Below are 25863 nucleotides of genomic sequence, written 5' to 3' on the forward strand. Positions count from 1 at the left end.
AGGTAAAATCTTAGTTATATTAACCAGCAAGGTACATATTACATTATTATTACTAGACCATGCCTCCAAGTGTGTCAAATTATAAAAATGTGTTCAGCATACATAAAATATACATTAGAGATTTCTCTCATCATAGGCACAATCTAATACAAAAATATATTTGACATTTATAAGTTAGAAGATCCATTGAGAGCCTCCAAAATAGGACAGGGGAAGGAGTGAGTGATAACAACATAAAAAAAGAAGCACACATAGATGCAAATAGTTCCACTTATATGATTATTTTCTTCATCAGCAAAGGGTTAAGAGCAGGTTACACCAAACCAAGTTACCAAGCAGATCACAATCAGTTCACAGGTTGGATGAGTCACAGCACACAGGCCAGAAAATGTACTCAGACTTCAGTCAACCTAATGGGACGGTGTACTCACACTGTGGTTTTGTTGTTTTGGAGTCTAGAAGCTCCATCTACCCACTCTCCATGGTCTACCACCATGTTAACACAGATTTACCACAGGGGCCATCTGTACCAAGCCTAGGATGGATAGACTCTTTAAAAAAAAAAAAAAAAAAAAAAAAAAAAAGACTTGGCCAGTCACAGTGGTTCATGCCTGTAAGTAATCCCAGCACTTTGAGAGGCCAAGGTGGGTGGATCATGAGGTCAGGAGCTCAAGACCAGCCTGGCCAAGGTGGTGAAACCCTGTTTCTACTAAAACTACAAAAATCAGCCAGGCACGGTGGCAGGCACCTGTAATCCCAGCTACTTGGGAGACTCAGGCAGGAGAATCACTTGAACCCGGGCAACAGAGGTTGCAGTGAGTAGAGATCGCACCACTGCACTCCAGCCTGGACAACAGAGTAAGACTCCATCTCAAAAAAATAATAATAATAAAAACGAAGATTAAAAATTTTTTAAAAGACCTATACTTTGAGTAGTAAAGAAAACCTACAGGATGGTGTTGCAAAACGCAAAACTGTCTGTCCAGTTAAGTGAGCTGAACACAAACTAATCTGAAGTCCTGAACTCTCTGTGGGAAAATAAAAGTAGTTTTTTAAGCAGGCAGAAATTTTCTGAAAAAGATTCAAAAGCACAGGACCTTATATAATCTTTGAATGTGGAATAATAGCTCAAACAACATTTTGAACTGAAAATTCAAGAATGAACTCTCAAACAAAAACGTCACAATTCAGAATGCTCCACGATCATGACAGAAAAGCTTGTCACCTATGCTGCATGTTAAGAAGAGAGCAAAATGGCAAGAGCTGTATTTTAAAGATTCATAATGTTCTTCCCTTCAGTCTAGTTAAAACCAGATATCCAGGCTGGGCACGGTGGCTCACGCCTGTAATCCCAGCACTTTAGGAGGCTGAGGTGGGTGGATCATGAGGTCAGGAGATTGAGACCATCCTGGCTAACACGGTGAAACCCCGTCTCTACCAAAAATACAAAAAAAAAAAAAAAAAAAAAATAGCCGGGTGTGGTGGTGGGCGCCTGTAGTCCCAGCTACTTGGGAGGCTGAGGCAGGAGAATGGTGTGAACCCAGGAGGCAAAGGTTGCAGTGAGCCAAGATCGCACCACTGCACTCCAGCCTGGGTGACAGAGCGAGACTCCGTCTCAAGAAAAACAAACAAACAAACAAAAACCCAGATATCCAATATTTTTGGACACCAATTTTGCTCTTCAGAAAAAAGTTCCCTTCTCATTCACTGAATATAGGAGAGCAATCTCTTCTCTCTTACTATTATCTAAAACCCACACCAAATTCACATCAGGAAGAAAGTCAATGTGAATAAACATTTTGGAAACAGTCTACTGAAAAGTGGTCAGTAACAGAGATGAAGAAACATGAATATAGTTTAGCCAAAATCAGTGAGAATTAACTTCTTTCAAATAAATTATGGTTATTCCCTCAAAACAAGGTCAAATCAGATTAAATCTGCCAACATTTTACTTGCTTTTCTCATGTTTTATTTTGAAAATATTAAAATACTAATATGAGATCATGCTTCAGCCAAAAGAATTTGTAAATAAATGACACTCTAAAATGATATTCTTTAGCTCAATAAAAATGTCTTTAAAAATCTAACCTTAAACATTGAGCCAAATTATGGCAGAGATTCTTAAAAGTGACTGAGGTATTTAGATTCTTCAAAACCACAGGTTTGCAGTAGCGGGCATGGAGGTAAATTAAATGACAATAAAAATTAGCAATGAAGAATAAAAAAATAACTTTGAATTCCTTTTATAATATCTAAATAACCTGAGCTAGGGGGAAAATGATTAAATCCTGGCACTGTGTAGCCCAGCAAATGTTCCACCAGCAAATATTTTGACGCCAAAATCTATGTTCATTCACGAATAACTTTTTCAAGTAATAATGTCTCAAAAGATTTCCAAAAGTTGGTAATTGGACAATTTTCACAAAGAAAGGTAAACTCCCAAAATGTAGATACTGTTTGTCTAATCTATAGACTAGGCTAATAGATTAGCAAAAGAGTTACACTTTTAGTTGTAAAATTATCTTCTATTAATATTTGCTCTTACTTGGTTGGCTTTCAAAGGAAAAAGAGTGTCCATCGCTTTGAAACATTCTGTAGACAATCTGGAGATGAGTATTTCTGGTAACGTAACTTCAGCTGAAGATTTTGTTCTTTTAATAAGTAAAACACGGAATTCTGGCCTATTAACATTAATTATTTTTACAATAAAAGATCAGTCAGTTGGTGGTTAGGAGATCTGCTTTCTATTCATTGCTCTGCTGATAACAGGAATAATTAATTGTGATAAGTCAATTCACCTTTTTGTGCCTGAGTTTCACTGTCTGCAAAATGGGGTTAATAATATCTGTGCTATGTTATTCACCAGGGTATTCTGAGGATAAAGTAAAACACTAGAAAGCACTTTTATTTTTTCAAAACACAAATATAAATGCTATGTAATAATATTGTTAATAATTTTACAGGTACCTCGTAATGTTATCCATTCAGATATGTGCTTAAGGTAGGTGTTCCTACAGGATCTCGGGTTGGATGTTTCGTTTGATTTTATTTTAAAAATAATAAATCACAAAACTAAAACGTTTGAGCAAGGTCACTTAACCCTCTCCCCAGGTGGTTAGTTGTTATTCTTACCATCATCATCCTCCTCATCATTATTACTTTTTAGCTACATGTTTAAAAGAGGAGATCTTTAATATGTCAGCTTAACTGGGAAAATGTGTCCCTGGCACAGGTGGTTTTCAGAAGAAAAGCCGATCTTCACAAGAGCTTTGTCCTCTGCTTTTATTTTAAAGTGCGGACCCTGGGTGGGGAGGGACAGAGCGGGTGTTCCGGGTCTGTCACTGAGGAACCAATTCCCTCAGAGAGGCCAGAGCAGCATGGATGCGGACATGCAATCTGTTTTCAAAGTCGTAGCCAGAGAAATCCTCCTGTAAGATCAAAGAAAGATATGTACGCACTCTGTTAGCTAAGCTTGCACAGGGTACTGTGGTATAAAGCACACTCAGTTTTGTACTTCCCAAAGTAAAATCTCTACACTCCCAGTAAAGGCTTCCCATGCACTTGATTTTCATATTACTCAAACCTCAAACTTCATATTCATTTTTAAAAACATCAATTGAATGTCAATAATGTTCTCTTTGGACAATTTTCCTCGTGTTATTCTTGAAAAGGTAGTCTTACGTTGTGCTCAATATAAGTTACTATTAGAAATTCTTATTTCAGGGACATAGTTATAAAAGCAGAAGTTATCTTCCCACCCAAACACTAAGAATGTTTCTAAAGCAGGATGAACAATTTCATCTGAGTTCCTTATGATCTTGTAATGTCCCTTAAAACTCAAGAGCTCATGGATTCAATTGGTTATCATTTTTCCTTTCCAGAAATATTACCAACCAGAACATCACTGCACAAACTTTCTAGAATTCAGACTCGGGTATACACTGTATGGGATAAGAAGGGCCACTGGAGAAAGGTAGATTCAGGATATTTACCTTTGCTTGAAGAAGTAGAGTTCTGCCTCTTCCTACAGTCTATAAGAAAAACACATTATCCCTTAAAATCTGTGTTTATATATACGCAGGCAGAAAATGGTATAATAGGAGGCTATGTTAATTAAAACAATTCACCATTGACACAGCAGAGTCAACTGTTCTTTCAAGTATAATGACTCCAACATCCTTTTTTGTTGTTGTTGAGATGGGAGTTTCATTCTGTCGTCCAGGCTGGAGGGCAGTGGCATGATCTCGGCTCACTGTAACCTCTACCTCCCATGTTCAAGCAATTCTTCTGCCTCAGCCTCCTGAGTAGCTGGGAATACAGGCACCTGCCACTATGCCCAGCTAATTTTTGTATTTTTAGTAGAGACAGGGTTTAGCTCTGTTGGCCAGGTTGGTCTCAAACCTCAAGCGATCCACCCACCTTGGCCTCCCAAAGTGCTGGGATTACAGGTGTGAGCCATTGTGCCCAACCCCAATATTTTTTAATATAAAATTGTTTATTTGTTTACATGAGGACATTCCTTGATATATAATTACTTAATTTTTCATAGTCTATAAAAGGCAACCTCTAAGATATAATATCTTAGGTTAACATCTTACTAAACAACCTTAAAATTAATGATTATCAAAAAGTTTTATCTGAGTCAGTAAGTTATATAGCTATAAACTTTATTTATTTATTTTTTGAGACAGGGTCTTGCTCTTTTGCTCAGGCTAGAGTGCAGTGGCACAATCATGGCTCACTACAACCTCAAACTTCAGAGATCCTCTCACCTCAGCCCCCAGGTTAACTGGGACTACAGGCACATGCTACCATGCCTATGTTTTTTGCTTTTTTTTTGCAGACACGAGATTTCACTTTGTTGCCCAGGTTGGTTTTGAACTTCTGGGCTCAAGTGATACTCCCGCCTCAGCCTCCCAAACTGCTGGGATTACAGGCATGAGCCACTGAGCCTGGCTATATTTTATCTTTTAAAAACTGTATTTTTACTGTACCTTTTCTATATGTAGATACACAAATACTTACCATTGTGTTACGGTTGCCTACAGTATTCAATACAGTAACATGCTATACACGAGTATAGCCCAGAAGCAACAGGCGATACACACAGCCTGGCTGTGCAGGTGATACCACCTGGGTTTGTGTACGTACTCTGAGATGTCTGCACCAAGAAGGAATCGCCTAACAACACATTTCTCAGAATGTCATTAAGAGATGTATGACTGTCGATTGAATTCTAGGCAAGAAATTACCTTATTAAAGATAGTAAGGTACCATTACTAACTTCTTGGACTCATTCTAAGTAAAATCCGGGAAAACAAAATGAAGAACACTGTGTTTGATCTGTTTGTTTTAAATGAAGGGTGCTTTGTGCTTGCTCATTTCTACATTTTTGTTGATGAACATTTTATATATATATATATATGTATATATATGTGTGTGTGTGTATATATATGTGTGTATACGTATGTGTGTGTGTGTACCGATGTATACACATACACAAGACCTTACCTCTGGTTTGTCTAATAGAAGACAGCCAAGTTCGTAACAGGCATACGGCTGAACATATAAGTTATTCTGACGACACAATTCATCTTTAACAGCTCGCTGGAAGTACTAAAAGGAATGCAAATGTTATTGGATGAATTCATTTTCCGACTTAGCATAGGGCTTATTACAATCTTCAAGAGGGGGCGGGAAGGGGGACTCATACTCTGTTTTCTAGATCAGATTTTTTCTTCTTTCCTCATCTTCATTCTTTCCTATCTACATCTTAGAAGTCCTCTACATGCTGCCTGATGTGCATTCCTCAGAATATATTGGACTGTCTCATTTGTGCTACTATTTTTCCAGGGGACATATTAGCCTCTATTGATTTTATCACTGAGAATACCTTTATCTGCATCTAAGAGTCTAAACATCCCATTTTAATATTTAAAACAGAAAACACACAAGGCAACTATGATCTCTTGACATGCGTCCTGACTGTATCTTGGTAGCACATAAGGATTTGATCTAAAATAAGCTATTTTGGGCTGTAATAACTATCATAAGCCCATGCTGAAAGATTAAACTTACAAGGGCATGATCTTCTAGGATTTAAAAGCCAAAAGTCTCCTATTACTGTACATTAATTCTTTTTTTTAATCTTTTTTTCTGAGATGGAGTCTCACTCTGTCGCCCAGGCTGGAGTGCAGCGGCGCAATCTTGGCTCACTGCAACCTCCGCCTCCTGGGTTCAAGCAATTCTAGTGCTTCAGCCTCCCAAGGAGTTGGGATTACAGGTGCACGCCACCACGCCTGGCTAATTTTTGTATTTTCAGTAGAGACGGGGTTTCACCATGTTGGCCAGGCTGGTCTCAAACTCCTGACCTCAAGTGATCCGCCCACTTTGGCCTCCCAAAGTGCTGGGATTACAGGTGTGAGCCACTGCGCCCAGCCACTGTACACTGATTCTTTCAAAGAGTAGTCAAACTAACACTGATACATACTTCTTCAAAACCACCAATCAAACAAAAAAACAACTTGCTCGCCCCCCAGGGCTGCATCAATAATCTGCAGTTATAAAGAGAGAAAACTGAACGCACACTGACATGTCTGATCCTTTTCGTTCTTGTCTAACTATGAGGCTTCATTCCACTCCTTCAAAACTGTCTGCCTCCTCGTGTCCTCCTCTCTCCAGTGGAGACTGTCATCTTTGATAAATACTAGTGCCAGAAAAGGAGGCCATATATAAAGAAGCATTCTAAGAATCTGAAGTTAATGAAAAACTAGTATTAACCATCATCAACTTCTAGCATCTGAGAAGATGGCATTAATCAAATCAATTGGATAAAGTTTATAGTGGGAGGTTCGGTTTTGTTTAGTGCTTTTTCATTTTTCTTCTTCACAAGCCCATACGTAGGTGTTCGTGACTTATTTTCTTTAGCCCTGACAACATTAACCGTTTACCTGAACAGCATCTTCTGAGTTTCCTAGACATTTGTGTATGGCACCAAGAAGCAAATACTTTAATCCAACAACAGATGAATCATCCACTTCATGGCAAGCTTTAAAAGAAGGGGAGTGAACAGAGCAGTAAGGAAATGCATTCACTTAATTTCTTCAGTATCGTGAAGAGTGAGGTGAACGTTTCAGTTCACGTTTCTGCCCTCTGAAACTCAGAAGGTGCCCATTCTTCATCCATTAGTGAGTAGCCTTTGTCAAAGAAAGGCAAAAATACCAAACTTCACAGAGCCAAGAAAACTCAAATTGCAACACATTATTACCTCGTGAAAAACGCCCATCTGAAAAGGCTACATCCTGTATGATTCTATCAACTATGAACTATATGACATTCTGAAAAAGGTAAAACTATGGAGACAGTAAAAATATCAGTGGTTGCCGGGGGTGAGGGGAGATGGAGGGGTGAGTAGGTAGAGCAGAAAGAATTTTTAGGGCAATGAAAGGACTGTGTGATATCATCACAGTAGACACATTATTATACAATGGTCCAAACCCTACTGTTTGTTTGTTCACTGAGTGAACCCTACTGTGAACTATGGGCTTTGGGTGATTATGACGTGTCAGCGCTGGTTCACAGACTGTAACAAATGCACCACACTGATGTTGGTAGTTGGGAAGGACAGGGGGAGGGAGGAGCTTGTGGGGACTCTGGACTTTCTGCTTAATTTTGCTATGAACCTAAAACTGCTCTAAAAAAAAGAAGTTCTGTTAATTTCTTAAAAATGACTTCACATTAAATTGCCATGCCATAGGCACCTTTCCACGTTTGTACGAGTTACTGTACTAGTCCATGGGAGAGGAGCAGCACTGACCCCTTCACTTCAACAGCAAGCTGTGGAGGATTGACGCATAGGTTAGAGAATGTTATGGGAGCTTTCTAAGAAAAAGAGAAAGATGCAGAACGGAAACATGATGGGGCTGATGGGAGGAAGAAAGGAAGTAATACCATTATTTCCAAAGACTAATAAAGATACTGAGATTCAATAATATATATCTTACTATTTTATATATAAATATATATTTATATTTTCTATTATATATATGTATACAGAGAGAGAGAGAGAGAGAACTGAAGTTACAGAACAAGTAACTCAAAGGTGAGAGGAGGAGGTAAATGTGAGAATAGAAGATGATCTTGTAGAAGCAGGAGTCACCCCAGAAAGCCAGGCTAGGAATACGCTCATACGAAAAAGAACTCAGGGACTCTTAAGGCAGCAACATTAAGGAAACCTTAATGCAGTTCATTCACTTGTTCATTCATTCATTCATTACACTAATTCATTCATTCAATATTTATTGAGCACCTACTATTTGCCAGGCAATTCTAGGTGCTTAGAATACAATGACAAAACAAACAAAAAATTCCTTCTCAGAGAGAACAGCAAGTGCAAAGGCACAGGAGCCAGGTGTGTCTGAGAGCAGGGAGGAGGACCATGCTGAGGAACAGGGAAGAGCAGGGAGGGACAATGGCCTCGGGGGTTACAGACTGGGAGCACTGCCTGCCGCTGAATAGACTTGGGTTTTTGTTCTGAATGAGATGAGAGACCATAGAGGATTCTGGGAAGCAGAGTGACACAACATGATTAAGTTTTAATAAGATCACTCTGCCTGCTACGCCTAGAATACAAACATGTTTACAATGTAGCTGGGCATGGTGGCTACACGTAATCCCCATACTTTGGAAGACCAAAGCGGGAGGATCACTTGAGCCCAGGAGTTGAAGACCAACCTGGGCAACATGGCAAGACCCCATCTCTACAATTTTTTTTTTTTTAATAGCTGGGTGTGGTGGCATGCCCCTGTAGTCCCAGCTACTCAGGAGGCTGAGGTTGGAGGATCGCTTGAGCCAGGGAGGCAGAGGTTACAGTGAGCCATGATCACGCTACTGCACTCCAGCCTGGGCAACAGAGCATGACCCTGTCTCAAAAACACAAAACACAAACAACAACAAAAAACAATGCAGAGAAAGAATGCAGTGGAGAAGGGCAGGTGGGTGGGGAAAGGTTATGGATGAAACAACAAGGATATAGGATTCTCACTAGTTCTGCTGGTACAGGGAGCTATGGATGGGGACTCCGATAAGCTAAATGCACAAAACTGGGAGGGCACGATGCAGAGTTTAATAAATGCTTATGATCCACATTGCCACTATTGTTTTTTTCTGGAACATAACTTTCTCTACAAAGATCTTCATTGTACTGTATGTGGTTGATCAGTTTGTACCATTATCGATTACCATTGAGGAATTATATAATCTAATTAATAGACCTCAGAACTGGGTTAAATTTAGCAAAGATACTAGAGAATTGTCTCATGCTCACTTCAGATACGGTCTGTCTTCCCTTCCAGGCACACATCTTTGTTGTTAATTTTTTCATTTTGATACCTGGAAAGGGGTTCAGAGAATATTTTGTCAAATCTCACTTAACTGGTAATTGTTCTTGTGAATGTTAATTACTGCCTACCTTATATTTGTATTTTATCTCTAAATATGTGATCCGGTACTTGCGTATTAAAAAATACTTAATATTCTTCATTGTTCCTTTGAGTTAGGCATTTAAAGATGTTCTATACTTGCTTCAATAGGAAGGGAGGGGTTTTGAATTATGCAACTCCTTTAAAAATAAATATAGTAGCCAGGTGCAGCAGCACACGCCTGTAATCTCAGCTACTCAGGAGACTGAGGTGGAAGGACCACTGGAGCCCAGGAGTTTGAGGCTGCAGTGAGTTATGAACACACCACTGCACCCAACCTGGGTGACCGTATGAGACCTGTCTCTAAAAATTAAAAAAAAAAAAAATTAAAAAGAACATAGGAGAATTTGACACATCCAAGAAAAATGTTTCCTTGCTAGTTCCTCCCTGGGAGGGTTATACATCTACTCGAATTACAGGGCCAGTGTACAAGACTTCTTAAGGAGTTTTGTTCCTTTGATCTCCAGAATAGCAACATTGGCAATTGGCAATGTTTGTTTTCACAATTGAGGAAGGACCTTTTTTTTTTCTTTTCCTTTTTTTTTTTTTCTTAAAAGAAATAGGCAAAAGGGATTTGCAGGAAGTCTGATGATAAAAATATATGGCTCGATGGATCATGCTCTATTTGGTCAAAAACAAGAGTAACTAGAGAAAAATCTGAAAAATTTTCTACAGTGGCTTACAAACTATTTCTGGAATATTATGTCTAAACTGTCAATACTAAGTTTCTTGGGAAAACTCACCACATATATGAATAAGAACATATTTATTTTTTTTTTTCCTTTTTTCTTTTGTAGGCAGGATCTCACTCTTGTCATTCAGGCTGGCGTGGTGGAGCATGATCAAAGCTCACTGCAGCCTCGATATCCTGGGCTCAAGTGATCTTCCCACCTCAGTCTCCCAAGTAGCTGGGACTACAGGTGCACACCACCACACCCAGATAATTTTTGGTATTTTTAGTAGAGACAGGGTTTCACCATGTTGCCCAGGCTGGTCTCAAACTCTTGGCTCAAGTCATCTGCCTGCCTTGGCCTTCCAAAGTGCTGGGATAACAAGTGTGAGCCACCCCACCAGGCCACGCTTTAGTATATTTTGATTTATGTGAATCACACCTAAGGGAAACAAAGTACTTTCATGGGGGAAAATAAAATGTATGCTCCCAGCAACTCCCATAGCTACAGAATTAATAACATTTATAACAAAAGCATCACATGTTTAAGGCAAGCATATCTGTCCACAGCAGTGCCGCCTCCTTCTCCCATCACCTAAGTGACAGGATTTTCTTCATCACGACACCCTCTAAGAAGGAGAGATGTGTCCTCTCCCTGAATCTGATGAGATAAATGCGAGATAACCGGGAAACTGAAGAATGCAGCACTGGCAGAAGAAGCCAATGTGTCCAGTAGACAGTTTTGGGTTTTTAAACATTTTTTACCTTGACTCATCCTCTGCAGGTTGGGGAGGGAACAGTTTGGAAGAGCCTTCCACAAGTACAACACTTCAATGGACGCCAACACACAGAGTGCTTTGGTTGGGGTTTGCTTCCGAAATCGCTCTGCCTGTAAGGAGTTAGAATAAACAGGCAACATTTTTCAAAAACAAATTCAAATAAAAAATACACCTCGGACACTTTAAAAGCACACAGTTCATCATCAATGTGAATGACCTTCTCCTTCAAAGCTAAGACTAACAATTCCTCTCTCTATGAAAAATGTTGCTTTCAATTTTTGACATACAGGAAATTATGCCTTTCATTCATTAGTCAACTGAAGCTACTCTCAAGATGCAAGGCAGGGCCAGCCGTGGTAGCTCACGCCTGTAACCCCAGCACTTTGGGAGGCCAAGGCAGGCAGATCACCTGAGGTCAGGAGTTTCAGATCAGCCTGACCAACATGGAGAAACTCCGTCTCTACTGAAAATACAAAATTAGCTGGGTGTAGTGGTGTGTGCCTGTAATCCCAGCTACTCGGGAGGCTGAGGCAGGAGAAGTGCTTGAACCCGGGAGGCGGAGGTTGCGGTGAGCCAAGATTGCGCCGTTGCACTCCAGCCTGGGCAACAAGAGCAAAACTCCGTCTCAAAAAAAAAGATGCAAGGTATATTCTGAAAACTTGGGGATGAAACTAGATTTACGTGCATTTAGATCGATGGAATTTATAAAGCTTGGTGACAGCTAATAATTCAATGGGCTTACACACACCTAAGGAACTAAGACTAGATAGATGCCTTTTAGTCACAGTTCTCTTGTTTTTAAATTTTTCTACTGAGTGCCAGTGCTCTCAGCTGTACATTATAGTCTAATTTATACTCAAAAGCTTCATTACATGTTCATTCAATAAAAACATATACAACTAAAATAACTGATAATTCAGGATATAAGACACTATGTAACTCAAGGTAATACAGCAAAATTGTATTCACAAAAGTACAGAATACATTAGGAACGCTGTCTCTACAGTCTTGGGCCTTTCTGCTGGCAACTGGGACACTGTGACACACACTTTTGCTTTTTATTACATCAAAATGCAATGTGTTCTCTATTCTCAACCCCAGACAGCCTGCATTTCTCACTAGGCCCTGCCAATTTGTATTCTTCCAAAACCAACTAATTCTTTAGACAGATCCTTTCTCTTAGTGTGTTCATTAGCTCTGAAGAATGTATAATGTCTCCATTCATTAAAATAATAAAAAAAAAAAACTATACTCCAGTTACTCTTCAGATCATATATATCTTTCACCTTTTGCTAAAAATTTCCATGAAGGGGAACCATTTTGAGTCTTAACCCAATTGTTTGAGGCCCTGTACCTGCAGGGCTAATCGATTTTTTAAAAATCTGCTTTCATTATTTGCAGCAAGGCAAGAATCTTCTATTCAGAGAAGATGTACAATCATGGAGAGCATCCTCTCCATGGCGGTGAACTGCACTTGACATGGTAAGTAAATAGGCAGCCTTGAATATAATTTCCTAAAGCTTGCCAAGGCAGTGTTGGTTACAAATGCCTATCATAATACAACAGGCTCCAACATACCTTTTTCACCGAGAACTGTTCAATCTGATTGTTTTTCCTTTTGAAGAGTTTCTGAACTTCTTTAAAGACAATCTGCGCCCCGTCCACATCACCAGTGGCTCCCTGACAAACTGTAAGAGACCATAATGATATTTCTTAAATATAAGTCAGGGAAAATGCCATAAGGGATATCTAAAGTGATGATACTTGAAAAAAAAAAGAAAGAAACCGGAGCAAATATGTTTAAAGACTATTCCACAACGGGCTGGACGTGGTGGCTCACGCCAGTAATCCCAGCACTTTGGGAGGCCAAGGTGGGTGGATCACCTGAGGTCAGGAATTCGAGACCAGCCTGGCCAACATGGCAAAACCCCATCTCTGCTAAAAACACAAAAATTAGCCAGGCGTGGTGGCACATGCCTGTAATCTCAGCTACTTGGGAGTCTAAGGCAGGAGAATCGCTTGAACGTAGGAGGCGGAGGTTGCAATGAGCCAAGATGGCACCACCGCACTCCAGCCTGGGCGATAGAATGAGACTCTGTCTCAGAAAAACAAACAAACAAACAAAAAGACTATTCCACAAAGGACTGCACCATCCTGCTGATCACTTCAACTATTTTCTAGGTGCCTGTGTTCCCAGAGCTTTTGGGGGGCTTGGGGAAAGCCATGGTCCTTGTCCTTTTGTTGGGGAGACAGTTTTTCACATAACAAAGTCCTTAGCTACTGTCACAGAGTACAACCTAGTTAGGGCTCGCATACTCAGAAAGTGGAATAAATAGGAACCTAGGAAAGAACAATGAAGAGCCCAGAGGATCATGAAAGCTTCATGGTGGAAGGAGGATTTCTCTGTCCTAGGAAGTCATCTATCTGCCCTGTCCATGTTCCCTGGCTGCCTACTACCTACAAGCCACCAACAAGAATGTGAAGAAGAAACACGTGTGCTTGAACCCTAAAGAAACTGACATTTCAATTGAAGAGATCACACACGCACCCAGGGTCCCACAGGCTGCAATGTATGTAGTGATAGCGGTAGTCAGGGTAAGGAGAACCAAAGTGGTTTCTAGAAGGCTCAGAAAGAGAAGGGATCATTTCTCTCTGGAGTGACCAGACGCTGTAAGGAGCTAGGAGAAGTCAAGCGGAGTCTTGAGGAATGAGGGAGATTTTGTTCATGTGCACACCTTCTTCTCACCTCATGCCCCAAAGATTTAATGATCTTCCCTTTGCTATGTCTTCTTGGTCCCTTATGTAAACTTTGCACTGGCTGCAGCCCCACTACCTGATTGAAACTCTACCACAACTCTGTCCTTTCCTCTCAACTCTGATGGTGCGGAATCCATTTCTATTCATTTTTGTTAGATCACATGTGGTTTTTCACTCCCCAGTTGGAATGTACTAAAGTTGATTTGCTAGTTGCCCCTTCCTTTTTTTTTTTTTTTTTTTTTTTTTGGAGACGGAGTCTCACTCTGTTGCCCAGGCTGGAGGGCAGTGGCGTGATCTCGGCTCACTGCAAGCTCCGCCTCCCGGGTTCACGCCATTCTCCTGCCTCAGCCTCCCAAATAGCTGGGACTACAGGTGCCCGCCACCAGGCCCAGCTAATTTTTGTATTTTTAGTAGAGATGGGGTTTCACCATATTGGCCTCTTAACCTCACGATATGCCTGCCTTGGCCTCCCAAAGTGCTGGGATTACAGGCATGAGCCACTGTGCCTGGCCAGTTCCCCCTTCTTTACTTGAGCACCCCTAAAAGTAGGTTGGTCCCGTACTCGCATTTGGGCATGGTCAAGCAGTCACCTATCCCAGGCATGCACGTACCAGGACAGGCTACCATCGGCAGAGCCCAAGGGTTCAAGAATTGAGGCTCGGAGAGAGCCGAGGATAGGAAGACATTGGGAAACACAGCAGGTTCCAACTGGGATTAAAAGTGATGAGGCTGAATATTCAAAGGAAGGGACAACTCCTTTCCCAGTCACTGGGGCATCCCTGATCCAGATGGAGGAGAGTGCACCAATCCAAAATGACCTTATCAATTGCAGCTGTAACATTTCCAAACCAGAATGAAGCTCAGTGGCTGTATTGTGCAACCAACTCCCTTATTTTTAGATCAGAGGATGCAAAGGTCTGGAAAAGCTGAGCAATGCCTACGGTCACACAGTAAATCAATGAAAAATTATATATTTCTGCTGTCCCTAGCTTGAGGTCTTCCTCAGATCATTGAGAACATTCTTATAGAGTCACATAATTAAAACCAGTCATAAACAGCAACAGTATCTGAACCACCCCAAAGGTCTATAACATCCATACCTCAGACCCTGAAGAACAAACACCACCTATTTCTCTTGCAGTAAAACTATAGATAGTTGGTTTTTTTTTTTTTAGATGGAGTTTTGCTCTTGTTGCCCAGGCCGGAGTGCAATGCCACGATCTTGGCTCACTGCAACTTCTGCCTCCTGGGTTCAGGCAATTCTTCGGCCTCAGCCTTCCGAGTAGCTAGGATTACAGGCGTGCACCACCACACCTGGCTAATTTTTTATTTTTAGTAGCGACAGAGTTTCTCCATGTTGGTTGTTGGCCGGGCTGGTCTCAAACTCCCGACCTCAGGTGATCCACCCACCTCGGTCTCCCAAAGTGCTGAGATTACAGGGGTGAGCCACGGCCCCCAGCTAGATAGTTGCTTTAAAAGATGCAGATGTTTAAAAGCATGGGAGTCTCTGGTTTATCCTAAAATATGAGGCCTAAACTGAGCTTAGGATGACTTACTCTTCCAATAAGACTAAGTGTACACAATCCTATATGTGATATTCTAATATTTATTGGTAACTTATAATTTTGATATAATGTCAAACTTACAGAAAAGTTGCAGGAATAGTAGAGGTATATGATCACGCAAATCTACTTCCAGGTATCTACCCAAAGGTACTGAAAGCAAGGACTGGAACAGATACCTGTAGACCATTGTTCCAGGTGAGTACTCCACACAATAGCTAAACAATGGAAACAACCCGAATGTCCGTCCATGAATGAACGGATGAACAATGTGCCATATACATACAATGGAATATTATTCAGCCTGAAAAAAGGAAGGAGATCCTGACACATGTTATAACACGGATGAACCCTGAAGACATTATGCTAAATGAAATAAGCCAGACACAAAAGGACAAATATATTTCACTTATGCACGAGGTAGGCAGAATACTTAAATTCATAGAGACAGGAAGTAGAAGCATGTTAACCAGGTCTTGGGGGAAAAGTGAATGGGGAGTTCCTGTTTACTGGGTAGAGCTTGGGATGATGAAGAAGTTCCAGAGATGGATGCTGGTGATGTTTGCAAAACAATCTGAGCGTTATCTGGAGTTACTGACACATACACCTAAAAAAGTTCAAATGGTAAATGATGCTACATGTTTTATCACAATTTTTAAAAGTACAAAACTATTGACATAGTCGCACAAAACATTAATATGCTGGGGAGCTAAGCCCTGGTGGCAGTGTTCGGAGCCCCTGAGTGCCCATCCCCTCTAGCTCACCGCCAGCCCAAATGGCAGCTCCTGCATGACGGTATAACGGTGCTCCTTCCCTGCCTCATGTACTTTTTGGTTTTTTTTTTTTTTTGAGACAGAGTCTCACTCTGTTGCCAGGCTGGAGTGCAGCGGAGCGATCTCAGCTCACCGCAACCTCTGCCTCCCTGGTTCAAGCGATTCGCCTGCCTCAGCCTCCCAAGCAGCTGGGACTACAGGTGCGTGCCACCACGCCTGGCTTATTTTTGTATTTTTAGTAGAGACAGGGTTTCACCGTGTTGGCCAGGATGGTCTTGATCTCTTGACCTCGTGATCTGCCCGCCTTGGCCTTGCCTCATGTACTCTTTCTAGTGGAGCTATTCACCCACATCTTATCCTCTCCACAAAATCCCAGTGCAGAAACAGAGATCAGAATCCTTCATGCTTATCCTCTCCTATGGCTGGTATGGTTCTGGGATTTCCAAATATTGGGGGGGAATAAATGTTCCTCTATACAGCCACACTGTACATTTATGTATCTGAAACTCAACAGAGATGGAAACAATAAATAGCTGTCCACCATCGACTGTGCAGCCTAATTACACCTAACGGCTGCTGAGTTGTGTGCAGGCCTCTGTTTTCTGGGCTATTCAATCTGGGTTCATCAACTCTTCAACATATTAAACACAGTCACTCAACAAATAGCTGCTACTTTCATCTGAGATGTCTTCAAATTCTATACAACAACCCTTTAAGTGTGAGGCACAGCATATTATCCAGGATATGAAAAATAAGCTTATTCAAACATCAGGGACAGAGCCATGAGATCACACCTGTCAACAGGGACTGCAATGAGGAATATGGACACAAGCGGGCTTTGCACTGATGCTAATGGACCGATGCAATTTTATAGGGAATTTAAGATATCCAGAATATACTTATTGGTCAATGTTAATCAATTCTATCTTATTTTAAATATATCAGTTAAGAGGGCAGAATGGAAGTGGAAGATGGTTCATTAAATCTGAACGTTAGAATAAGAAGATATTGAAAATAATGATTGGATTAGTCTTGAATTTTAAGTAAAAGAACCACTGATGTGGCTGCATGAGGAGGGTTCATTACATACACCAGAAATGGCTTACATGAAGTTGCTTAAAGGCAGAAAATGTACAACCTCTCGGCTTTCTTCAATTCCACACCTCTACAATTCTTAATCACACGGCCCTTTAGGTATTGAAGGATGCAGACAACTACTTTGGCCACCAGGTGACAGCACATCTCTATCTCCTCATACAAGGGCAAAAAAACCCTTATTCAAAACAGAATACAGGTGTTAATAACGATATGCAGTGTAAATACCTTGCATCTGAAATATCACACTGTAAATACAATAAGGTTAGGAGGTAAAACAAGGTTGGAGCAGATGACTCTGACCTATGCAACTCTGTAACCAGGGCACTAACCAAACAAAAATATTAACACAGGTCAGGCTCTGTGGCTCATGCCTGTAATCCCAGTGCTTTGGGAGGCTGAGGCAGGAGGATTGCTTCAGGCCAGGAGTTAGAGATTGGCCTGGGCAACATAGCAAGACCTTGTTGCTACAAATTTTTTTTTTTAATTGGCCAGGCATGGTGAGGCACGCCTGTAGTTCCAGCTACTGTGGAGGCTGAGGCAGGAGGATCACTTGACCCTGGGAGGTTGAGGCTATAGTGAGCTATGATCAGACCACTGCACTTCATTCAACCTGGGAAGAAGAGCAAGACCCAGAATAATAATTAAAAAATTAACACAACGAAAAAAAAGCCTGTTGAATTCTTAAAAATTCTTCAGAATCCCAATAAAAAACACAGCATATTAAGTAAAGGGATAGAGACAGGTTGAGGCAATTTAGGGCAAAATGTACAATAACCGGGAAGACCTCACAATATGCATTTCCAAGACAGAAGACAGGACCAAACCAGGCCCAGAGGGGAAGTGTGTGGTGAAGGCGCACCCTGGGCACTACTGAGTTTCTGGGTGCTCACCTGGGTCAGTGAACACAGTATTCTAGCACTATTTACTTGGTTGCACAAAACATTAACATGCTGGGGAAAGCTGTGGAAGGGCATACCTCTTGCTTCCTCCTGCCATCATTCCCCCATCTGTCCACGTGAGGCGAGCTAATTCACGACAGAGAGAGCACACCGAGGGACCATGGGCGACTCACCTGCAGTCAAGTAGGCATAATAGCACTGGGACCACCTGGACTCGTTTTTTAGCCTCTCAAAGGAATCAAATGCATCCTTGAAATTGAGCTCTATCATGCTGCACCAACCTATGGAAGAAATATTTTTAGCACATGACCCTAAAGTACTGAGCTTTATGACCCATATTTAAGCCACGAGTCTCTTGATACTGTGATCATTCTCTGTGCATGTTCTATGAAATGTGTAAAAAACCTTAACCTGAAAACCTAAGAAATTATTTTTCCCCTTAAATCCTTTCAATGTAAAGTTTGAATTAGACAAGGCACTTAGGTTTGAGTCAGACAACCAATAAAATAGCACAGAAGACCATGGCATAAAGATTTCTAGAGGCCGGGCGCGGTGGCTCCCGCCTGTAATCCCAGCACTTTGGGAGGCCGAGGCGGGCGGATCACAAGGTCAGGAGATCGAGACCACGGTGAAACCCCGTCTCTACTAAAAATGCAAAAAATTAGCCGGGCGCAGTTGTGGGCGCCTGTAGTCCCAGCTACTCGGGAGGCTGAGGCAGGAGAATGGCGTGAACCCGGAAGGCGGAGCTTGCAGTGAGCCGAGATCGCGCCACTGCACTCCAGCCTGGGCGACAGAGCGAGACTCCGTCTCAAAAAAATAAAAGATTTCTAGAAAGACACTCCAATTTACAACCTAACAGTTGTGAGGTTAACCCAAGTACAGCAGTACTGCTCCAAGAGTACACACAGGTGCAATAAGAAACAGTGGAAGCAACACTATTCGATTATGTACTTAATGACTACTACTCATTCTTTTTTTTTTTTTTTTTTTTTGAGACAGAGTCTTGCTCTGTCGCCCAGGTTGAAGTGCAATGGTGTGATCTCAGCTCACTGCTCCCTGGGTTCAAGCAATTCTCCTGCCTCAGCCTCCCAAGTAGCTGGGATTACAAGCACCTGTCACCATGCCTGGCTAATTTTTGTATTTTTAGTAGAGGTGAGGTTTCGCCATGTTGACCAGGCTGGTCTTGAACTCCCGACCTCAAGTATCCGCCTGCCTCAGCCTCCCAAAGTGCTGGGATTACAGGTGTGAGCCACCGTGCTCAGCCTACTCATTCTCAAAACCTTGTAAGATCTAGAGCACAAGCCAATGAGAAAATAGGCATTTCCCTACCTTCCCTCAGCACACTGGGAGCGAAAGGCCCACCTTCCTGGATCAAAACAGTTAGGCAGGCATTCTAGTAAGCAACTGCAGCAACTAAAATGTAAAGGATTTTATTCCCACTTTTCATCACGGTGTCCCCCATCTCCTGAGCCCGTAATGTGTGCCAATGCTGTGGTAGGCACTTCATGTAATGCTCTCTAATCCTTATGACAACCTTGCAAAGGTGGCTAATAGTGTCCTTGTATTAGCAAGGACTAATCCTACGCCTGTAATCCCAGCACTTTGGGAGGCTGAGGTGGGAGGATCGCTTGAGCCCAAGAGATCTAGACCAGCCTGGGCAACATGGTGAAATCCCATCTCTATAAAAAATTAGCCAGGCGTGGTGGTGCATGCCTGTAATTCCAGCTACTTGGGAGACTGGGGTGGGAGGATCACCTGAGCCAGGGAGGTCTGGGCTGCAGTGAGCTGAGACCGTGCCACTGCACTCCAGCCTGGATGACAGAGTGAGACCCTGTCTTTAAAAAAAAAAATAACTAAGGTATCAAGAGGTATGTTACCTGCTGAAGCCATACAGCTAAGAAGGAAGGAAGAACTGTGGATCAAAATCCAACACACTTTCCTTTAGATGATACTGCCTCCATAAAAAAAATTCTGTTATCAGGTGCATCACTAAGTAATTGTATAAACTGAGACTTGCCATTTAAACTGTGGGAGGAAGAGTGGGTGAGATATACACTTCAGAAAATTCACTGTCAAATTCTATGGGATGTGATGTTGACATTGAGTAAAAATTTGGGCTCTTTTTTGAAACGGAGTCTTGCTCTGTCACCCAGGCTGGAGTGCAGTGGTGTGATCTCAGGTCACTGCAACCTCTGCCTCCTGGGTTCAAGCAATTCTCCTGCCTCAGCCTCCTGAGTAGCTGAGATGACAGGCACCCACCACCACACCTGGCTAATTTTTATATTTTTGGTAAAGATGGGGTTTTACCATGCTGACCTGGCTGGTCTCAAACTCCTGACTTTAATCGATCTGCCCCCCTCAGCCTCCCAAAGAGCTGGGATTACAGGCGTGAGCTACCGTGCCCGGTCTGGGCTGATTATTTTTATCCTAGCATAGATACCGGGGAAAGATTTGAATTAAATGCAAAATAGAGATGGAAGGAAGCACTGACTCAGGAATAAGTCAGGAATAATTCAGGAGTAAGTCAGAAATAACTCAGGAAAAAGTACTAACTCAAGCTTCTGAGCCTGAATCGGAAGCCCGAGTTACTACCACCTCCTGAGTTAACCTTCCTAAGGCCTGAGTTGGATGATTTCTAAGCTTCCTTCTGCTCTAACATCCTATCCTGTCATAGGCCTTGAAATGATGCACCAATAAAAGTCCATCAAAGCTAGAGTTTTTCATTCAAGTTCTTTGAAACACATTTCATTCTATATTATGGCTACTAAGCAGAGCCCCAGCAGAGTGTAGATGACACAGAAACATATTTTCCACTGGATTATACTTCATTGCCTCTTTTTAAACCACAACAGGCATTTAAAACGTAATATTGTTTATTGGGCAGTTCACAATCTTTTGGTTTTCAGTTTTCCTTAAAAGGATTCAGGAAGACAATTGTGTCCACAGCAGGCAAAGCAAGTGGCAGGCAGCACAGGGCCTGACCCCCCCAAACTGACAGGTGTCAGCTGCTTCCCCGAGCATTCTGTCTCCACTTCCCTGTCCCTCTGCAGAAAACTTTTTAAGTCTCAATTTCCCTTTGGAGTCTCGTCACTACCTCATCATTTCTCCTTTCTTTTTGTCTCTGTCATTCCTTTCTTATGTGCTACATTATGTGACCTTGTTGTATTAGCTAAGTGAAACTCTGAAAAGTCTGAGTCCCTTATTTAAAAATTTTTTTGTTTCAATTTCGAAGTTGTGTTTACTATTCCCAGCACAATGGAGAAACTGTTACAGAGAAAGATTTTGCAATTACAAATGTAATAGGATCAGAGTTTCAGTGCAGTCAGCAAAGACCCATAGCAACAATTTTGGAGGAGAAGGGGGAAAATCTTAGGCAGATAAAGCCTTCCAGGTTTGTTTGTGACTGTCTCTCCAGTAAGGGAGAAGCAGAAGGTGGCAGCTAACATGTATGGAGGGCCTTCCGTGCCAGGTCCCCTGCATGAGGCTTCACACGTCATGTCATCTAAACCTGACAGCTGCTACAAGGGGAGGCACCTTAACTCCAATGGCAACTACGTGGCTAGGAAGGTTTGGGCAACTTGTCCAAGGTCTCAGAGCTAGTTGATGAAAAACATTGGGGCTTGAGTCCAACTATCTCCTGTCTCCTATTTTTCTTCTCAAGTGAACACTGGTGGGAAGGAGTAACAAAGAGCTTTGAATTCTAATGCACAGTCCAATAAGGTATTTCTGGTCATTTAATCAATTCATTTAACATCACCTATTATCCTAAAATCAAAATGCTGTAAAGAAAAAGTGTTATAAAGAAGTAATGAGAATCAGAGAGAGAAGTATCATTGCATGTGCTATGGGAATAATTGAAGTCCTTCTTACTACAGAAGGCATCAAGCATTTTGCAGACACGCATCAAATGGCATGAAAGCTAAAACACTGCATTAATACTACTTCCTAAAAAAGAGGCTGGACAGACATTTCATATTTACCAATTTCATAGAGACAGACATGTTGAATTTCTCTCTGATCTACTGCAAGTTCCAAAGCAGTGTGGAAAGACGTCAAGGCACTGTTGATTTGACACTAAGGAGGAAAGGAAAACAGAATTATCGGCTAAGATCTGTCGATAACATTACAATCATCATAATTCAAAAGCATCTTTTTCCTTCATAGTTATTTTAAACAGGTTAAGCAGTATAGAAGACAGCGGTTTAAAGATTGCTAGGAAAATACTCCGATTTGCCCCCACACAGCTGTGAAATTAACCTAAGCACAGAGAACCTCTCCTTTCTCAGGTGGTAAGGGCTCAGCTGGCACCGCCTTCTCCTTCTGCATTCTCTCATACTTGCAGGATATGTTGGATTTTAATAGTTTGCTAATCTAGCTCCTTTTTACCACATAGGTGTGAAAAGGGAAGGGACTCTATTTCATCCCCCTGTGTGCACCCAGCCCTGGCCCAGAAGTCTCTCAATCACTACTGAGTGAATGCACGAAGCCACTCTCATTAGCCCGGTCCTCAGTGAGCCCTTCACCATACAGTTGACAGTTTGCTTCTATACCCTAGAATGCTGTTCTCCAATTGCTTCTGCTCATCAAATCTCCTCTCCCAACACTTCAGAAATTCTCTGAGGATCCAGATTACATTTCCAACATTTGCATTCACATAACACTGCCTGGGACCCAGCAAACTCTCAAATGTCGGCTCTACTTACTCCCAGTTAAACACATTTCATTTTTTACTCCACTAAAGATCTCGTTCAGGGTCTGCCAACACGATGCCACAAGTACCCGAGAGGAGCAGCTCAAAAGCATCACCAGGATTTGAAGGGTTAGTTTCATCTTAGATAGGCATTGAGAAATGCTAAATGTCATGTATCATTAATAAATAAATCTTGAACACCCAGACGACCTGACAGCTTATTCTGAACGGTGCGTGCATTTTTTTCTTGCTCTGCTGGTGCCAGGGCTCCTCTCATCACTGCCCTACACTTGCAGGGAGGTGGACTTCCCGCCCCTGGGCTTCCAGGTGTGCCTCCTGCTGCTTCTCTATGCTTCCTCCCTCTCCAACACTCCCAACTGCCCCTTCTGTCCACAGCCAGCCAGGTGGGGCGGAAGGGTCCTGGAGGAGAAGCTGCAGGCTTCTCAGAGGACAGGTCCCCCACCCGCAGACCTGGGCTCCTTTCCTCGGCACGTCACTGCAGGAGGCCTCGGGGAAACAAGGGCACTGATGAGTCAGCAGGTGATCCTCAGGACAGCCTGTGACTCAGGAACACTGTAAGCCACATGACTCATTAACCAAGGCCCAGCTGGATCAATAACTGCTCATGCCCCAAAGTAACACTCTCCTCTGTTGTCAGGAAGGTTGAAACCACAGCATTCAATCCATTATCACTGTTTATGAATGCTGACCAGGTAGCCACAGAAGACACGTACCACCGCATCCCTGATTCCTGTTCTCAGTAACTTAACGTCCACTTGGAGGAAACCTCACAGCAACGGGAATCGCCCATAGCTCGGAAGGCAGGCATTGACACTGACTGTTAGCACACAGCCCAAATACAAAACATCAGGGTTGAAAACAAGAAAAAGCAATCCTTTATGACGCAGGAATGTGTGCATGAGCGCGTGTGGAGGTATCTCGACACTCATGTCACACCCCACGTTTAATTTTTCCCTTTTGGGGTCAACAGTTCTTCTCCTGAATCAGATATGCACTCCATTTAGCATATTTATACAGAAACCACAGCATTACGGGTTCAGCTTTGCACACCTCTCTCACTTTGCTAAATTAATGACATAGTTCTCACATACAGAATGTTTCTAGATGGGGCATCACCACCGAGCCGTCCCCTGCTGTCCCCCACAGTACATGACAGTGCAATAGCACGCTGCCCTTCAGAGAACAGAAAATTAATCAGGAAACATTTACTGGGCAACCGCTATGTGCCAGGGACAGGCTCTGGAGATAAAAAGATGAGTCCAAACAAAGCTTTGAATCCCAGTAAAGGAAAAAGAAATTCAGGTAGTATTTCAATCAAATTATTTCTCTTAACCCTTTCAAACTCTCTGAGGTAGGCATGTATTAATTCTATTTGCAGATGAAGAAAGTAAAGTTCAAAGAAGTTAAGGAGCTTGGTCAAGGTCAACAAGGTAACAACTGACTAGTAATCAAAATTCTGCCTCAACTGCCTCTAAAGTGTGCTTTCTTCGGGGAGCGTGTACGCAGACGTGGTTGGGGAGCGTGTACGCAGACGTGGTTAACTCAAGGATCCTGAGATGTGAGAGACTATCCTGGATTAGCCAGGTTGGCCCTAAATACAATCACATGTATCCTTCAAAGTGACACACATAGGAGAGAAGGGGACACTGTCAACTGTGCAGGCAGAGCCTGGAGTGATGCTGCCACAAGTCAAGGAAGGCCAGCAGCCACCAGAGGCTGGAAGAGGCAAGGCAGGGTTCTCCCCGCAGCCTCCAGAAGGCGTGAAAGCACTGACTGAGGCCAGGCTGTGGAGCTCAATGGCATTACGCCGAGAGTAAGCAGAACTACAGAATTCATTCTAGTTCTATCCTGATCACTGAGTGAGGAATTATGACGAACAACCATTAGCACAGTTGAAATAGATTTTCCCTTATTTCTCATATATATATATAATTTAAAGACAGGGTCTAGCTCTGCCTCCCAGGCTGGAGTGCAGTGGTGCATTCATGGCTCACTGCTGCCTCAATCTCCCAGGCTCAAGCAATACTCCCATCTCAACCTCCTAAGTAGCTGGGACTACGGGCATGCGCAGCTGTATATGGCTAAAGTTTTTTTTTAATTTATATTTTGTAGACCCGGGTCTCACTACATTGCCCAGGCTGGTCCCAAACTCCTGGGCTCAGGTGATCCTCCCACCTCGGCTTCCCAAAGTCCTGGGATTACAAGCATAAGCCACCATGCCCATTCTCACTAAAAAAATTTAAAAGAAAAAAATGATCTGTGAGATTTTTTTTTTTTTTTTTTTTTTTTTTGAGACAAAGTCTCGCTCTGTCGCCCAGGCTGCAGTCAGCGGCGTGATCTTGGCTCACTGCAACCTCCGCCTCCTAGGTTCAAGCGATTCTCCTGCCTCAGCCTCCCGAGTAGCTGGGACTACAGGCATGCACCACTGCGCCAGGCTAATTTTTATATTTTTACTAGAGATGGGGTTTCACCACATTGGCCAGGCTGGTCTCAAACACCTGACCTTGTGACCCGCCCACCTTGGCCTCACAAAGTGCTGGGATTACAGGTGTGAGCCCCCGTGCCCAGCCCATGGTGGATATCTTAATTTGTCATCATAAAAACTCTCACAGAGGCTGGGCGTGGTGGCTCACGAGGTCAGGAGATTGACACCAGCCTGGCTAACATGGTGAAACCCCATCTCTACTAAAAATACAAAAAATTAGCCGGGTGTGGTGGCACGTGTCTGTAGTCCCAGCTACTCAGGAGGCTGAGGCAGGAGAATCACTTGAACCTGAGAGGTGGAGGTTGCAATGAGCCAAGATCGCGCCACTGCACTCCAGCCTGGGTGACAGAGCGAGACTTTGTCTCAAAAAAAAATAAGTCTTTCTAGTCCACCATGGACCAGAGAAAGAATTATCTTCAACTGGATACTTGATTCACAGTTCAATTTTAAAGAAATACAGATACTCTGACCTCAAAAGCATTTGCTTTAAAATGGGCTGGTATAAAAAGCCACTAGGCCAGGACTGACTTAGTGCCATCTAGGCTTTTGTCTCATTAATTATACCTGGACACACTGTGTCACAAAAACCACTCCAAGCCTCAGTTTCCTCACTAGTAAAATGAGAAACAATATTGGCTAGCTGTATCTGC

At 42.4% G+C, this 25863-nt stretch overlaps 1 protein-coding gene and 1 non-coding gene across 5 annotated transcripts in view; one reads left to right on the forward strand and one right to left on the reverse strand.

The window, feature by feature from the left end:
- Positions 1–2879: 2879 nt before the first annotated feature.
- The window catches only part of TTC39C (tetratricopeptide repeat domain 39C), a 119476-nt gene continuing 96492 nt past the window's right edge, over positions 2880–25863 (reverse strand). For all 4 annotated transcript variants that reach the window (XM_077974997.1, XM_015121686.3, XM_077974994.1 and 1 more), the window contains 8 exons: positions 21998–22091; positions 18191–18298; positions 12507–12616; positions 10915–11038; positions 6951–7048; positions 5512–5616; positions 3993–4031; positions 2880–3428 (listed from right to left, as the gene is read on the reverse strand). In XM_077974997.1, coding sequence (XP_077831123.1) covers positions 3339–3428; positions 3993–4031; positions 5512–5616; positions 6951–7048; positions 10915–11038; positions 12507–12616; positions 18191–18298; positions 21998–22091 — 768 coding nt within the window. In that variant the 3' untranslated portion in view covers positions 2880–3338. The remainder of the gene's footprint in view (positions 3429–3992; positions 4032–5511; positions 5617–6950; positions 7049–10914; positions 11039–12506; positions 12617–18190; positions 18299–21997; positions 22092–25863) is intronic.
- LOC114673925 (U5 spliceosomal RNA) lies at positions 12177–12292 on the forward strand. The gene has a single exon (XR_003724763.2). It is a non-coding gene; the product is annotated as a U5 spliceosomal RNA (small nuclear RNA).

Source organism: Macaca mulatta, chromosome 18 (genome assembly GCF_049350105.2).
Source record: "Macaca mulatta isolate MMU2019108-1 chromosome 18, T2T-MMU8v2.0, whole genome shotgun sequence".
Lineage (NCBI taxonomy): Eukaryota > Metazoa > Chordata > Mammalia > Primates > Cercopithecidae > Macaca > Macaca mulatta.